The 17,897-nt window shown below is 39.9% G+C and overlaps 2 protein-coding genes across 2 annotated transcripts; both read left to right on the forward strand.

The window, feature by feature from the left end:
* The first annotated feature begins 645 nt into the window (after positions 1 to 645).
* Positions 646 to 8,621, forward strand: LOC137173767 (glycine--tRNA ligase-like). The gene is made up of 18 exons (XM_067578839.1): positions 646 to 1,950; positions 2,057 to 2,123; positions 2,850 to 2,951; positions 3,072 to 3,174; positions 3,296 to 3,437; positions 3,538 to 3,626; positions 5,035 to 5,111; positions 5,246 to 5,391; positions 5,497 to 5,646; positions 5,727 to 5,889; positions 6,334 to 6,498; positions 6,592 to 6,698; positions 6,877 to 7,023; positions 7,123 to 7,208; positions 7,300 to 7,409; positions 7,503 to 7,596; positions 7,699 to 7,889; positions 7,983 to 8,621. Exons 1-18 carry the CDS (start codon positions 1,886 to 1,888, stop codon positions 8,094 to 8,096), a joined length of 2,118 nt encoding a protein of 705 aa, XP_067434940.1. The 5' UTR covers positions 646 to 1,885; the 3' UTR covers positions 8,097 to 8,621.
* Positions 8,622 to 9,282: 661 nt separating this feature from the next.
* hhatlb (hedgehog acyltransferase like, b) lies at positions 9,283 to 17,592 on the forward strand. Its single transcript, XM_067578840.1, has 12 exons — positions 9,283 to 9,486; positions 11,012 to 11,149; positions 13,258 to 13,325; positions 13,418 to 13,531; positions 14,263 to 14,457; positions 14,704 to 14,913; positions 15,367 to 15,538; positions 16,247 to 16,391; positions 16,478 to 16,513; positions 16,602 to 16,803; positions 16,892 to 17,033; positions 17,119 to 17,592. The coding sequence occupies exons 2-12, from the start codon at positions 11,044 to 11,046 to the stop codon at positions 17,328 to 17,330; spliced, it is 1,602 nt and encodes a 533-aa protein (XP_067434941.1). The 5' UTR covers positions 9,283 to 9,486; positions 11,012 to 11,043; the 3' UTR covers positions 17,331 to 17,592.
* Positions 17,593 to 17,897: the final 305 nt, after the last annotated feature.

Here is a 17,897-nt window from a genome sequence, read left to right on the forward strand (position 1 = left end):
CCAGCAAAAAATGGAGAGAATTAAGGGTTTTGAAATATGTCATGAAAGGGTTAAAAAATTAAATAAATAATTTTAGTAGATTTTTCACCTGTTAATTGAGATAAATTTAAGAAATCTATGTGTAACTTGGTAAACCTGTCTGCATCTCATTATAGCTGCAGCTCTGTTATGGTGATTGTTAATTTTGGCCACTAGCTGGTGCCAAATGGTTCATCAATAATGGGAAGGCCTGACGGGAATCCCCTGGCACCTCAGCAAGACACTAAACCTTCACACGGCTGTAATAACACAAGAGAGGGTGTGTGTATGGATGAGGAAGAGAACATTTTGATTGTTGCTGGTGTGGGAAACATCCAGTATGATAGTTTTTTTTTTTTTTTTGCAGTCAGTAGATCTTAAAATCTCAAACATTATAAATAGACAAAAGATATAATTCAATGTAGCTCATAGGCTGTATATAAATAGGGTAATAATTTATATACAGTCTATGTTGTAGCCAGGAAGTCTAATGACTGATATCATTGGCTGGACCGGATTGACTCGCTGAGTGATGAAGGTACACCATTGGTCGGCCGGCCCAGTGTTGGAGTTTTCCTATTGGCTGTTGCTCCTTCAATTCAATGATTCGGTATGTACGTTTCAATCACGTCTTCAGTGGTCGTTTACAGTGGAGCCCTGAACACAGCCCTGAAATAAGTTTTAAAAACACACACTTACCAACTTAGGTGTCTCATACGGAGGCTCCAACACTGAGAAGAACACCAACCCGCAGATACAAAGAGACTCGACAGATCCATTTTACCAGCCTGCACAGCGGCTAGAAGCTAGTTAGCATGGCTAGCATCGTAAGCACAGCCGTGCCGTGCTGTGTGTAGCCCATAGACTGTATAAAAATAAGGTGTAGCTGCGGTGTGTCCTGTTTAAAAGCATCATGCTGGGCAGGTGACAGGTGTGTTTACTGTGTTTGTGTGAAAGACGTCATGGCCCGGATATAAAGCCACAGCTGATGGACTGTTAGCCTAGCATGCTAATCCTACGTAAACATGGATGAGACCATATGTTTACAGACATCTGCAGATAGAAACAGATGAAAGAGCAGAGGGAGTTAACATAATTAGAATAGTTATAATGAGTTCTCTCTAACATCAAACATCCCAATATATGACTGGAAAGTATTGTTCTTGCATCTGGGTTTATAACCTTTTTTTTTTTTTTTTTTTTTTACTAAAAACGTTGCTTAACCATATGTGATATGCTACTTCAGTACACTTTAACAACAAATTTTACTGGGACCACTACAGAAAATTGCAAATGAACATTTAATATTCAGGAATTCACATTATAGACACTACCACGGACTATCCTTGTAACAAACTGGCCACAATTTTGCATATTGACCATACATGGTACAGCCATACACTAGGTTTTGACCTAGTTTTGTTACAAAGTGAGAAGACAGGCTAAGTAACATGCAGCAGGCCACTGAATCAAATCAGTGCATCTGTAGGTGTACAACTGAATGCTAAACAGTCACAGACCACTGTTATCACCATTATCAACTGAAATCATAAGGGCATATGCCAAAATCTAATTTTATTACTTAAAAAATATATTGTTAACATTGTGCAAACATGGTGTAATTTCCTCCTAAATGGAATGGAAATGTTTAATCTAATAATGCTCCTGTATGTAGTGTGAACACACTGTGTAGTGTGGAAAATGCAAAACAGCTTGAAGTAGCCCAGGAGGCTCCCAGCAGGTTAATTTTCCCATGCCCAGGTCACTGTGGAGTTCATCTTCACTCTCCAGGTTGGAAAGGTATTTGGTATTTGCTCATTTTTTCTCATTATGGCAGAATGTGTGTAGTTTTTACTGAGCTTCCTGGATGATGCAACAGAGAGCCCTTGTTTCAGACCACACAACTTACAGGACTTTAGCCTACAGAAGCAAGTAGGCACCTCCCCCATTCTTTCCCCTCAATTTGAAGAGAAGCTTGAAGAAAAAGTGAAAACAGTTTGGTCCAGAGCAGTTGGTTGCAAGTTGGTTTGTTGTGCAGGGAGCCGTTTTTACGTATCAAGATGGAAGAAGTGCTGGCACCTTTGAGGGAGGCTGTGAGGAAGCAGGTGAGTTACTCTACCAGGTTACACACCTGCATAGAAAAGGTGCACACACACAAGCTTGTCCAGTTTATGGTGTTAAGCGTATTTTTTTTTTTGTCATAGTCTAAATGAAAAGAGCTGTTAAATGTTGATTAAAGAAATGTTAATCTACTTTTAAAATGTAGATGTGTCAAAAATAGATTTATGTGTGTGGGTTCACATGTAGGATTTTTCTTTATATATATATATGTATATAATACATATAAATTGACAAGAAATCATCAATCTGGCCCAGCCACATGGTGCAAAGTGAAACTAGAATTGGAGGTTTCTATTTGACCCAAGGTACATAATGTACGCAAATTGGTCCATTTGTCACTTCAATGGCAAAGTGGATTTTTGGCACTTTATGTAAGTTTAAAACTGCTCTGTGCTCAATTTACTATGCTCTTTCTAGTTAATCTTAAGAATTCATCAATTCACACCAGCAGGTCATATCCCGCCAAAACCATCAAATCTCAGCATGGGCTCATACATTAAAAAAAACTACAGCTGCCTTCTTATAACAATATTCACTTTCATGAATTTACAGGTTTTGTGTGTGCATGTTTGAAATAATTTATTTTTTTTTAAAATTGTACTTTAATGACAGAAAGAATAAATGCAACTATAGAACAATTACATGGTAAAACTAGGTTGTTGTCTGAGGTTGTGTGTGAAAAGAAGGTAAAGCATGTCATTTTTCTGCAGGGCGACTTGGTGTATCAATTGAAAGAACAGGGCGCCTCAGAGCCGGAGCTGAGCAAAGCTGTCGCAGAGCTGAAAGCCAGGAAGAAGATTCTTGAAGCAAAGGTCAGACTCTCACAACTGCTGGTTTATCATTTCCTGATTTCCTATCAGAATATTTACTTCAGAAAGAAGAATTTAATTCAAAGAATAATGGAACAATCAATCATGCACTCTCACTTGTAGGAGCTGGCCTTGCAGCCTAAAGATGACACAGTGGACAGAGCGAAGCTGGAGGATACCTTAAAGAGGAGATTCTTCTATGATCAGGCTTTTGCCATATATGGAGGTAAAAAAAAAACCCCATAATGATTGTCACAATAGAAAGGAGAACCAAACCCAGAGTATGCACAGTTCCAGGAACTGCAACCATAAAATATACCACTGATCGGTTTCACTTTGTGTATCAGGGGTGAGCGGCCTATATGACTTCGGCCCCGTGGGCTGCGCCCTGAAAAACAACATCCTGCAGGTGTGGAGGCAGCACTTCATCCAGGAGGAGCAGATCCTGGAGATCGACTGCACCATGCTGACCCCCGAGCCTGTCCTCAAGTAGGTGCCCCTTTAAAGCATATTGTATTCAAACACAGGTGAACTCCTGACTGAGAAAATGTGGATTTAAGTGAGAAAATAATCTGTTCCTTCTTCCCAGGACATCAGGTCATGTGGATAAATTTGCTGATTACATGGTGAAAGATGCCAAGACGGGAGAATGCTACCGTGCCGATCACCTCCTCAAAGGTGACTTACTTTCACCATCATTAAGTCATTTAGAGGATTAAAATAAGCTCCACCATGCCCAGTCGTCCCCTGAGCTTTCTCCCGCTTTGAACCTTATCACTCAACTGAACGGGCGTTGTCAGTGGTTATCAGCTTCATATAGATATAGATAAGAAGGAGCCTACTGCACCTATAGAAATTTCAGAGGGGCGTTATCATCCATTGGTAAGGTGGAGGTCACCTTTGAGTTACAGATGCCGTCTAGCAACGGAAGTAATTATGACCCGGGAAAGTGACTCAGTTCAGATGACGTCAATGAAAGATGGCTAGTTGACTGATGCAATCTACAAGTTGCACTCAAGAGACGACAGTTGGAGACCTTCGTTGGGAGGCTGTTTGATCTGACATTTTTACCTCATTTTACTGCATTCATAACCAACAGTTGCCAAGTTTAACCATGTTTCAAATTATCATTTTAACACCAACCATTGTCATTTCCTAACCCTAATCAAGTGGTTTTGTGCCTTAACCTAACCAGACCTTAAACATAAAACATCATTATTTTGTAGCGTAACCTAACGTAGCAGCATGTTACCCACTGGTAGGTGCCACGGTCCTATTCCAGTGGGTTGATATGCTTCTACTAGTAGGTGTAGCAGGCCACTTCCTACCCATATCTATGAGGCTGATAACCACTGATAACACCCATTCAATCGAGGAATAACATCCGAAACAGGTTCTTGTTACACGGTGTCAGATTTCACCCATAGAGAGACAAATGACCTAATGACCTGTGTGCCAAACACTTTCTTAGAGAAGATAGTCACTATCTGAGCTGTGACTGTCCAAATTATACTCACATGCAACGTGCATGTTTTAGATTTGAATGTCAGAATCTCAAAATATTACATCACAACAATCTGCAACTGCATTTACTAATATTTCCATTTTCTGGGTCGTTTTGTGCAGCGCATGTTTTAACAGAGAATCTGTAAGGACAGGTTTTTACCTGCCTTACTGGACTATATAGTATCCTCAGGGGGGTTGTAGCTAGAGGTAGGCAGGGGTGGGGCTGGAGTTCGAGTGTCAAAGGCGACTGGTTTTTCAGGCATTTCTTAAAGGACTTGACATAAAGATAACAGGAAGCTTGTTTCTTGCAAAAAATGAAAATATTTATTAAAGGATATTGTGTATATAATGCTAAAAACTATGATATTAATGATATTAATTTTTTGCTTACAAGAGGTTATCCAAGTGCTATGTCCAAGCTGCTGCACAGAAAAAAAATGTAATGATTATGTCTTGAGAGATTAAAAACGTGTGTTCATAGCACACTGGATGCAAAGCAAATGCCTGCGATTTCTTTTAAAGCTAATGTTCAATGGACTTATAGTAACAGCTTCTAAATGAAATGTTTGTTCCCTCACAGCCCACTTGAAAAACCTGATTTCCGATGAGAAATGTTCAGCGGAGAAAGTGACCGAGATGGAGGATGTAATCACTCAGGTGTGTGCTCCAAAAACACATGCTCTGCAACACACTCTCATGCTCTCTTTAAAAGCAGATGTTGATGAAAATACTGACATCTGCTGGCCGAGGGGGAATAACTTTAACTCACTGCTGCTCTCACTCTGTTTCAGATGGACAACTACACTCAGCAGGAGTTGGCTGATCTGTTTGTGAAATACAACGTCAAGTCTCCCTCCACAGGGAATGACCTCACACCTCCCATCTCCTTCAACCTGATGTTTCAGACATCTATCGGGCCAGGAGGCAACACGCCCGGGTACAAATCAACAGGATGCAACATCTATGCACACTGCTGATACAAGTATCTTATGTGATTAACATTTTCTGTATTAAATTTTGTCAATTTATTGCTACTTTGCAGCTATCTGAGGCCTGAAACAGCTCAGGGAATGTTCCTCAACTTCAAGCGTTTACTGGAGTTCAACCAGGGAAAACTTCCCTTTGGTGCTGCTCAGATTGGAAACTCTTTCAGGAACGAGATCTCTCCTCGCTCTGGACTCATTCGTGTGAGGTAGTATGAAAATCCTTAAAATGAATCATAGGTAAATTATAATGAACATACACTGAGATCTAAACTTCTCCTGCTTGCAGGGAGTTCACCATGGCTGAGATTGAGCACTTTGTGGATCCAAATGACAAGGTCCACCCTAAATTCCACAATGTGGCCGACCTGGAGATCTTGTTGTTCTCCTCAAAGGCTCAGACCAGCGGCCAGTCTGCAAAGATCATGAGGCTGGGAGATGCTGTGGAGCAGGTGGGAAAAAGTTCATTAATTGAGAATCATGCTTGGTCTGATGTTGACATGCTTACTGATGGTCAAGAATTAGCTGCTAGATCATAAATTTGTCATTTTGATGTTTTTTTTTCTGTCAGCATATTTTTATTGTATAAATAAAATCAATGCATCTTTCAAAAATGTATTCAATTAATGTTTAACAGCTGAACTTCAACATGCAACTACACCTTATTCACACATTTGCTTATAAACACTGAAGAAGTCGACCTTTTTGAATAGCTACTTGCCAATAAGACGGACTCAATGAAGTGATTTGCTAACTTTACACATAAATACATGCATAAATTGTAATGATGATAATGTGTTATTACATTTTACATTACATTGAGGAGAAATTATTGCATCAACAAAATTGGTAACAATGTCAGTCAGATCTTTTAATCCTCGTTGCGTCTGCTGCAGGGAGTGATCAACAATTCTGTGCTGGGCTACTTCATTGGAAGAATCTACTTGTATCTAATTAAAGTGGGGCTGTCCAAAGATAAAGTGCGCTTCCGTCAGCACATGGAGAACGAGATGGCTCACTACGCATGTGACTGCTGGGATGCCGAGTCCAAAACCTCCTATGTAAATTTTTTCTCTTGTATTCTCACTCATAGACTCAACAGTTAGAAATACACATACACCTTTTTCACCTCATGATCGCTTTTTTTCCCTCAGGGATGGATCGAGATCGTTGGCTGTGCCGACCGTTCCTGCTACGACCTCTCGTGTCACTCCAGAGCCACCAGGGTCCCTCTAGTGGCAGAAAAACCCCTGAAAGAACCCATATCCTTCTATTCTCTCAGACCCCCAAACACGACTATATTGTTATCTCAATCCTGAAAATGATTAGATTTCTACATGCTTTATTCTAATTTTTACCATGGTTTTGAGTATGTGTGCCCACACTGGACAGAGTATAACAACTTGTGTCCCTCTGCTTTATTCCTTAACTTCTTCTCACAAAGTCGTAAATGTCATCCAGTTTGAGCCCAACAAGGGTGCCATAGGCACAGCATTCAAGAAAGATGCCAAGTGGGTTTTGGAATATCTGGCTGTCTGTGACGAATGCTACATCAGTGATCAGGAAAAGCTTCTTAATGAAAATGGGTAACTTCTGACTGCCATTGCTTACTACTGAAGAAATGTTTGTGTGTATTTATATGCCCAGTTAATTTGGTGATGTTGCTGTTGTGTTCATTTCTGCAGGGAGTTCAGCTTTCAGGCAGAGGGCAAAACACTGAGACTGACCAAAGACATGGTCAGTGTGAAGCGGTTCCAGAAGAATTTGCACGGTAAGAGGCGACACCAAACCCGGCGTCAGAGCCGTACAGTAGAAGAGTCTGTTGTTCTTGTGGGAAAACATCCGTCTCTGTTTTCCCACAGTGGAGGAGATTGTTCCCAATGTAATCGAGCCGTCCTTTGGCATTGGCAGAATCATGTACTCCATCTTTGAGCACTCATTCCACACCCGGCAGGGGGATGAACAGAGGATGGTAGGATGGTTTCAAAGCAGGAATCAGAATCATGTGCTTGTTTTGATTGTAGTACTGTTTCTTTTAATTGAAGATGATTTATTTCTTGTCCAGTATTTCAGTTTTCCTGCCATTGTCGCTCCATACAAATGTTCCATCCTTCCTCTGAGCCCAAACCAGGAGTTTAAGCCATTTGTCCAGCAACTATGTGAGTATGAGGCTAACTTAGATGTCAGTATATTTATGTGAATATTTGATTTTATACTCAATTCAAATCCTCAACTCCTCTTTGTCCTCTTTCTCCTTTCAGCTGAGGCGATGACCAAAAACAGCGTGTCTCACAAGGTGGACGACTCCTCAGGATCCATCGGGAGGCGTTACGCCAGATCGGATGAGATCGGAGTGGCCTTTGGCGTCACTGTCGACTTCGACACCGTGAACAAGACGCCTCACACGGCCACTCTGAGAGACCGTGACTCAATGAGGCAGATCAGGGCTGAGGTAGAACACGAGTAATTGCTTTAATTAACAAAATGTAAGGCTCGTACACATCTGTTGTCTTTTTTTGTACTAATTAAAAAAATTACACTGCAGGTCACTGAGTTGCCAGGGATGGTTCGAGATCTGGCTAACGGCAGCTTGACGTGGGCTGAGGTGGAGAGCAAGTACCCCATCTTTGAAGGACAAGAGTCCAGCAAGAAGGAGTAGCCAAACTGGGACTCCTCTACACACACGGACCAAATTGTCAATAAAGATTTCACTGTATTATTAGTTAACATGTTAGTATTCTATATGTTTACATACAGGAAAAAACCTGCATCTTTCATTGGGATTTGTTAAGGAGGATAAACATAGGCCTAACCATACTATGTATGTATAATTATGAAGGATATATTAATTCCAGGGATTGTGTCTTTATCTGTAGATCTGTTTAGATATAATATACATGTAAACTGTGCAACGGCAGCTGGAGATTTTAATGTGTCATATACTGTAAATTGAAGCAACATTACTCACAAACATGCTGCAGGGCTAACGCAGTCCTCTGTGGCCTCCTACCTGAAACCATATTATCATCACCTGAGCAACTTTCTTAACAACTCCCAGTGGATGTGTTGCACTGATACTGTGAGAGCAGACATCATAGATATTACATAGACTTGTGTTTCATACATTTTTAAATACTGTATGTCTTGACTGACTTTTTTAAAATAAACCACATTTGGTCCTTTTCTTTGTATCCCACATTTCTGGGGAGGGCTGCAGCCATGATGTTACCAACAGACTTCTCTGTATTGTATTTTGTGATGTTGTCAGTAGAAGGCACTGCATGTTGTTTCACAGCTCAGTGCGCATTGTAGAATGTGAGGCATGGACGCTTGGCTGCAGCTCAAAATTGCAACAGGCTTAGACCCTCCCAAAACAGATCTGGCAACCAGGAATATGGAAAATAGCGACAAGAGAAAAGAAGACAGAAGAGGCCTTTTAGTTTAAAAATGTAAAATAAATTCACAAAATCTAGAAAAGAATGTCAAAAACAGGCAAACCCAGTAAATCACAATGCACACATAAACACATGTAACAATTACTCTAGACTGTACTGTCGTTTTGGGGGTTTTTGCATATAATTACAGCTAAATACAGCTTGATGTTTTATGTGATTTGCCTCATGATGAGACTCAGCACATAATAAACCTGTACCTGCATTGTTTTGTTTAGGCACCCTCTGCTGCATCATTCAGGAAAGTTGGCATGTTATAACATGCCAAGATAGGAGACTCTATAGACTCTCAGTGTATGAGGTTTACAGCCTATTATACTGGTTTAGCAGCCCTCTTGTGCCGCCCCCTCTGTGTCAGTGGTCAAAGTATAAATACATCAAGTCACCTTTAACCGGTGGCAGCTCCCTCTCAGGGAGTCAGAGGGACCCGCAGCCCGCCTGCGCCCTGCAGATGCACAACAGATATACTAGTTTACATTAACTTACACGTTTTTGGTTTTTTTATTTTTTTTTTTAAATATGACATTTTAATCCGTCTTTGAGAATTGAAAGCTTTTGTTTAGCAACTTCTTCCGACTCGCAACTGCTGCGTTCAAGGTCAGTATCACAACAGGTGCTGCGGAGGACGAACTGAAGTGCATGACCGTGTGGCATTTCAACAGCAGGCATCTTAGTCAGACAGTGTGAATAGAAAACTTTTAATGCGACTAAAAATATTTCACTCACAAGTGCTTGAATGGTTTTGTTTTTTACATTTCAAAAACATATATAAATATTTTTTTGGGGGGAGCTCAGTACAGGAGAACATAAGAGCTTCTGAACAAATGCATCGCAGAGAGGTTGTTGGGGTAAAAATAGCAGGCAGCTGCACTTTGTTGATGTCTTTACCTCTCTGGATTCTAATCAGTGGAAACTTGCACCTTTGCCCTCCGCTGTTCTTTCCTTGATAAATGGGAAATTTGTGAAGAAACTCTGGCAGATAAAATTCCTTAATGATAGTGCTTGAACACAACCATTCGCAAAAGATTTGCACATCACAAGATACTAAATTATTCTGGATGGATCTGATATCTAATGAATGTTATAGATAAAAGGTTCTTATGTTACAGAGCAGAAAATGAAGCCACACAGCTGCACTGTGTCACTATTTGGCTTAAGCAGTATGTAGAAGCAGCAAAACTGTTCAAGTACAGGTTTGAGGTATTTAACTTGAGTATTTCCATTTAATGTTACTTTAATCTTCTACTCCACTGCATTTCATAGTGTACTTTTTACTCCACTACATTTATTTGACAGCTATAGTAACTAAGTGCTTTGCATTTTTTAAATAGAAAAACATATGATGAGCCTATAAAATGTTACTGTATAGATTAAACTACAGTATCCAGCAGTATAAGTAATTTAAATGAGTACTTTTACTTCTGATGCTTTGATTAGAATGTACTAATTAATGTGTACCATCTTCTAATTTGGAAAGCAGCACTTTTACTTGTAAGTATTTTTACAGGGAGGTATTGGTACATGTATTCAGGTACAAGATATCAATATTTAAAATGCTGCAATGTGAAAATACCAGTAAAACAAGCAAAATCAAGTATAAAGTCTCACAGAAAGGAAATTTCTCTCAAAAGTACTGATACTGGACCTCAAGTAAAGTACTTACAATACCACAGGAATTTAATGTGGTTTGTTACTTTCCCCTTTTGATAATCTGTCACAGCAAGTACAGTTTCGTTCACACGTGATGCTGACCTGAATCAAAAATGACTGAGGAGTCGAGAAGTCTATCTTTAGTTACAGTTGAAACAGATGTCTCTCATTCAAACGCTTAAATAGCAACGCTGCACCTTCCTTCTACTTTCCAGTGTTACAGCCACTGGTTCAAGACTGTACTGTATGTTAATCACTATTTTGTGCCCTTCCTCCTCATGTAGTGAGTGTGATTGAAGAGGTCAGAATCAAACATATGATGAGACAAAGTGAGGAGGTGATGACCACTGAGTGAACCATCAGGATATGTTCCTTATTTGTAGGCGAGGATAAGGAAGCCCTGAGGTGTCATATCAGAGGTAGAACCTGTTGTACAGATAAAGTGTTAACTGCTCTGGGGTTGTGTGTTCAGGAGCCTCCAGAGCTCTTCCTGTCACTGTCATCATGGGGATCAAAGCTGCACTTCCCAAGTATGAGATCTATTTCTACCACATGGTGCTGTGTCTGGCCATGTTCTGGGCCACCAGCTGGATCTTTGAGGTGTCCAGTTGTGAGTATGAGGAGTCACACACACATATACACATACACAAATAGGTTACAGGTGAGTAGTAGAATATCACACTTATGTAGAGATTGTTAACTCTCAAACCAGTCTGACTTGTACGCAAGTAAAAGTCTAATCACGTGTGTTGAAAACTACTGAAGTAAAAGAGATAAATCAAACCATTTGAAGACTACTTTCATTAAAGAACATTTCTGGTTATATTCTATATTTTTCTTACTTACAACAAATCCCATGAAAAGACCAAATAATGAACATGGACACTTTAGTTTACTATGAGTCAATTCCATATACATTATCCTGCTGCAGTAAATACTATAGAGCACTAAATGTGTATTAATTCTGAGATGAAAATACTGTAATGACTCTAATAAAAATGTACCTATGTTTAAATAGTGTTTGCTAAAAACTACAATGCCCAGTGGTTTAAAGACATTATCTGGACTTTTTTTCTTTTTTGAAAAATGAAAGCACATATTTGGATTTTTAAGGATGTTTGTCTTCTGTAGACAACAATGGTCTTGGGGCTGAAAGCTACAGACAGTTTGGAGGAGTCAGAAAGTATTGGTTTTGGTCTTTTTATGAGATTAGTAGTAGCAAAAACCTTTAAATAATCCTTTAAAGGCTGTTTATTTAGCATTAAAATCCAACTGATACTGGATTTCTGAGGCTAGCACCAATATTGATATTTGAGTGTCCAACAGTTATGTATTATTTAATGTCTTTTTTAACATTTTTGATTAGGGTCCCTTAAATTTGGTTTGTTTGCACACTGACACAGGTGTGTTCAATTATTCTGGCTGATTGCCTAAGACTCTGCCTAACTTCAACCTGAGCACAGGTCATTTAAATAACGTGATGTCACCAAACTCCATAAACAAATACACACGGTGCAGCAAAACACTTGTGAAGGAGATGCAAATCAAGTACAGTCTGCACAAGAAATCTAGTCAGGAAATAAAGTGGAAATCCTGTGTGGGTGGACCGTATATATGTAGTGGCTCTATAGTATTGTGGTATTGTAGTAATCAGCTAGTGAACATGGTGTAGTGGAGCATTCAGCAGCTTAAGAGCCAGATATTTCCCTCAGGAGTTGGCGGAGAGCAAAACAGAACTAAAAGGGAAATGAATATTGTACTTAAATTCATCTGGTAGCCACTTTGACTCCACATAAATCTAATGTTGCATCATGTCTGCTGGATGTGTAAAGAGGCAACTGAGTGCTATAAATCTCCCATATCAAAGGTTATAATATATACACAAGTATGTGTTAAAAGTGTGTTTCTCCTCCTTGTGGCAAAAAAAAAAAGATATTGCAGAATTTATGTGACACTGTTCCTAAATTATCAGCATATCTCTGGCATAGATGATGATCTTCATCAGTTAAATCCTGATTGCACCATAACAGTGCAACTGTAGACAGCTCTGTAATGCTTTCTTTTCCAAAGGTACACAAGAGCAAAACTTCATCAAATCAATTTGAGTGAAAGTAGAATTACACAAAACAAACACTGAGGCTCTACTGGGATCCAGACTCATAAGATAAGTTATATCTTATGCCTCCTGTAGTGTAGTCACATACAGACGACACAATGTGCAGTATACATGTAGGGACAGTGTCACTGTGTGAGGGTGAAGAGTTGCAACTATGCAGACCACGCAGAGGAGATCAAGTGTCAGTATTAATACCACAGAGCAGAGGAAGAAAATAGGCCCTGCATTTATTGTGAGTTTCAGTGTCACTTGTAACAAACTCTTTCACATCTGCTCTCAAGGACAAAAAAAAGAAAATAGAATATGAACTAAAAACATATATAAACTGAAACTTTTGCTATTATATTAAATGTAAATGTATGTGTGCTGATACTGAACATGTTGAACTCAGTAGTTACATCCAGATCTTTCATCCACATCTCACAGTCATCACTTGCCATCACACCACCTCAGTATGGACAGGTGGTCGAATGTGAGCTTTATGTCTTGTTCAGTTTTGCGTAAAGCTTTATTTTGCAGATGAGCTTGTGAAATTCATTTTGATATTTAAATCCGAAATAGATTTTCTTTCTCATCTTCTATTATTATCTTTCTTATTCCAGCCAATGTAAACCGAAAGACATTCAAAACCAATGTGAAGCCAGGATGGTACTACTTTGGTAGAAAAATGGTGAGACAACATTCATAGTTCTTTAAAAATCATATTGTTGTTGCATACATTTTTCTAATTTTAGTTGTTTTTTTTTGCTCATTGATTTACAGGATACGACTGATTTTGAGTGGATGATGTGGTTTTCCACATTCAGAGAGCACATCGTGTTTGCTCTCTCTGGACATGTGCTGTTCGCCAAGATCTGCACCATGCTGGCTCCACAGGTGCTTCCACTGACTGATTCATTGATTAATTGACTGATTGAGCTCGGAAGAGTAATATAAGATAAGATGCAAAGAAATGATGTAATATCCATCTACTGCTGTTATGATCTGTTGTGTGTCTATAATATGAAACAAGGTGGAAGAAACAATGAGGTTGTCTGCTGTGATGGATTTCTCTCTCTGTTCTGTTGTGAACTATGAATACTTAGTCATCTATTTTTACAACATTGCACAGTAGCTTTTTATATCATTAACCAAACAGCAGATGATGAATGATGAACCACACCAAGTGGAAAAAAAAAAGTCACAGAAGAGAATCAGATAGAGGGATGACTGCGCAGACGAAGAATGAACGAGCAACAAACAGAAATGCAGTTCTATATTTAGTCAGATCAGTTATGCCAGTTTGGTTTGGATAACATCATTGGACCGCATGTCATGTGTCAGCACAGTCTCAGGGCAAAAGTCAACCCTTTAACTAAATGTGTTGCTTTGTGTGAAGTGTTAGTTGATGCTAGAATGCAATCATAAAGTCTGATGATAGACATTTTCTATCAATATGGCAAATCGTAAAGGTGTTTCTTTATAGTTTTGTTATTGTCTGCAGTATTGTGGAGTAATATACATTCACAATCTACAAATCCAAAGCCAGACACAAATCTGAACCCCTCAGCTGCATCATTACAGTTCACTGAATGTTTGTATAGTGACCCTGTTCTTCTCTCCCACAGTACAGGTCCTTGGTGTACTTGGTGTACGGGCTCCTGGCTGTATGGACCAGTATGGGTTGGACCTACGTCACCCTCATCCTGTCACACTGTATTCTGCTCTACAGCATCTCCTTAGTGAAAATCCGCTGGCTTTGCTTTGCCACTGGTCTTTGTACTCTCGCCACATTCAAGTGTGAACCTTTCGTGTCCTGGCAGGTAAACTGATGGCTACATATTAGAGGAAGTAATTACACAAGGCCGGAGATTTTGGTGAAAATATATTTGGTGTGGATACATTTCTACTGTCAGAAAGCGACGAATGAAACAGCAGAATAAGTGGGTTAAAAAAAAAAGCATAACACATTGACTAGATTTCTTGATTGTGAAGCAAGAAGAGATTTGTTGTAACCGATTTGCATCTGTCTCTGTTATTGTTTTTTTCTCTGTCTCTGCTCCGTGTAGGCAGGTTTTGTGGAGGGGGACTTTGAGCTGCGTCATATTCTGTTCTATGGAGGTTGTGGTTTTACCATCATGCGCTGTATGAGCTTTGCCCTGGAGAATTGTGAACGAAAAGATGGAAACTACAACATCCTGGAGCTGCTCAAGTACAACTTCTACCTCCCGTTCTTCTATTTCGGGCCCATCATGACCTTTGATAAATTCTATGTTCAAGTGAGTTAAACCAAACTCTTGCTATTATTTCCTGTCATGCGGCAGCACGAGGCATTGCTGGTTCTAAATTTAATGCACTGTGGGAGGTATTGTTTTGTTAGAGAAGTGGTTCCCTGCCAACCAAAGGCTATCCCATTACCCTGGTTTTTTTTTTTAGAGCAGCTGGATGTTTTCTCGTGGTTATTCATTGAAATACATGAAAGAAATTTGACAATTTAGAAATAATGTGGGAATAAATTAGTGGAAAAATGCAGTTGAAGTTATCCTGACTGCTGTGTTTATGCAAAGGAAAGGTTCAGTAGACATCAATGCTCAGTTTATTTCAGAATCAATGACAATATCAGTCTGATACTCGAGATGTGTCCAGTATGTGAAGATGTGCAGCAGAGAGGCAGTGTGGAGGTTACAGAGCTCTGACTGGTCTTGGTCATGTGTGTCTGCTGCCCTCTGCAGGCCAACAAGTCAGACCTGACCAGGAAAGAGCGGGAGATGTGGAACATCAGTCTGCAGGGCCTGATCCACCTGGGGATCGTCATTGTGGTGGAGGGCCTCTTCCATTTCATGTACATCCTCGCCATCCCCACTGACATGAAGCTGCTGAAACACCTCTCTGACTGGGCGCTAGGTCTGTACCACCACTCTGAAATTCCCCCTTCAGTATTTTGACTGTTAAAATAGATTTTGAATTACTTTCAAATGGGCTTAAGGCCACTACTGTTTTTCTCCAGCTCAAATCTGGAGACAGTATTTAGACTTGAGAGGATTATTATATCCATCTTATTGAGAAAAAAAAAAAAAGTCACAAAGAAGACTTAACTGCCAATGCTTTGGCTGCAGGGTTGCATAGAGATTAGATTAAGAGCCAATATCAACACTGCTGGTTGGTAACGTTCTCTGAAAAAAATTAAGTGTCATGTAATGACTATTTTCATTAGCAATTAATCTGTCAATTATTTTCATGATTAACTGATTAGTCGATCGTCTATGAAATGTCAGTAAATGGTGAAAAATGTTGAGTACTGATTCCCACGGCCCAATATGATGCCCTCTAATTACTTGTTTTGTCCCGACCAACAGTCCACAACTCAAAGATATTCAGTTTACTGTCATAGAAGAGCAAAGAAAACAGAAAATATTCACATTTGAGAGGCTGGAACCAGAGGTTTTGGACTTTTTTTCTTAAAACATTACTTAAAATGATTGATCGATTATCAAAATGGTTGACGATTAATTGATTGTTGCAGCTCTGGTATCATGCGACTGTTATTATTGCAGTTGATGAGTTAATTCAAATGAAAATAATTTAACTTCAGAACTACTGCATTGTTTCCAGTGGGTCTGGCTTACTTTAACCTGGTGTATGACTGGGTAAAAGCAGCTGCCATGTTTGGAGTTATCAATACAGTGTCCAGACTGGATCATTTGGACCCGCCCAAGCCACCAAAATGCATCACAATGCTCTATGTGTTTGCCGAAACGTGAGTTAACCCCAATCTCATGTGATAACTACCAGATGCACTATACAGTAAAACTAAACCTGTTCTTGATGTTTTTCTCGTTGCAGCCACTTTGACAGAGGAATCAACGACTGGTTGTGCAAGTGAGTGTGTCAGAAAGATCACTGAATTAAAATAGTTGTGTCAATGCTGAAAAATGTAGAAGTTGTGATCCTGTGTCCTTATCCACAGGTACGTGTATGATCACCTGGGTGGAAAGCATGAGAATGTGGTTAAGGAGCTGGTGGCCACGCTCTGCACCTTTGGCGTCACCATGCTCTGGCTGGGACCCTGCGAGGTGGTGCTGATCTGGGCTTTCTTTAACTGTTTCGGCCTCAACTTTGAGCTTTGGGCTGCCAAGTTCTTCTCCATGGAGCCTTTTGCTTCTTTTGAGGTTAGTTAGTGGAGGTTGTCTTCATGCTTTGGTTAGGATTTTGACACAAAATGGCACTTTGACCATTAAAAAAATTGTTTGTTTACAGACGGCAATGTCAGAAGCGATGTCCCGTCGGATCAGAGGCATCTTCAATACTTTCAACTTCTGGTGCATTGTGCTGTTCAACATCCTGGCCTTGAACAGTTTAGACTTTGCCAAGTTGGTTGCCAAACGGCTGCTCCTCAAAGGTGATTGGTTTTTCACTTTGAAAACATGTACATTTGTTTAATGATTGTATTAACAGCAAAGTTATTGGTCTCCTTACCTCCCCAGGCTTCCCCATAACCACCATCATCGTCATGTTCGTGACCTACTGCCTGATCCAAGTGATCAAGGAGAGAGAGAGGAGACAGGCCCTTATCGATGACCCTGATCCTCTCCCTCCTGTCCCCCCTCCGACCGCCGCCAGCAGCACAACCACCTCTGCACCTGCACCCGCTGCCGCTCAGCCTGTCGCAGATCCCAGCAAGGAAAAAGCAGAGTAGATATCAGCTGTAGGATATGTGCAGCCAAGTAGCGTTATCACAGTGTTATCACCAGTCTAGATTTTATAATGTGACTTTTGAATGGATGCTCTGTTTCTGCTGATGTATAAAACAGCATTAACTGTAAATAAAGTTTACCAACTGTTTACCAACCAAGAGGAAAAATAGACCTTAATGAAACACATTTACTCAAAACTACATGTTTTCTGAAACCTCTGTCATTAATGCAAAAAAATAAACTGCAAAGATTTGTTCAAACTTGTTCTGTGTCTTTAGGGAGAGTTTTTGACCTTTCAGATGTTTGAATTAGAGAGGGGCTTTTTACACCGTGTGAGTCAGTCAGTGTTGAGTCTTGTCATGAGGGCTGCAAGGTATTTCTGTAGCGTTACATCAGCAGTTCGCAGCTTAATTCCTGGTCGATGCCTCCTCACTGGAAACACTTTTAACTCTGTCCAGTGAACGGCTGCAGTCACACCTATGGTGAATCACCGCATGGACCTGAGCAGTGCGATAAAAGGTGTTTATTGATGTCAAAGAAGAAGTATTTTTCTCTTTTTTTGACACACT

This window comes from Thunnus thynnus, chromosome 21 (genome assembly GCF_963924715.1).
Source record: "Thunnus thynnus chromosome 21, fThuThy2.1, whole genome shotgun sequence".
NCBI lineage: Eukaryota > Metazoa > Chordata > Actinopteri > Scombriformes > Scombridae > Thunnus > Thunnus thynnus.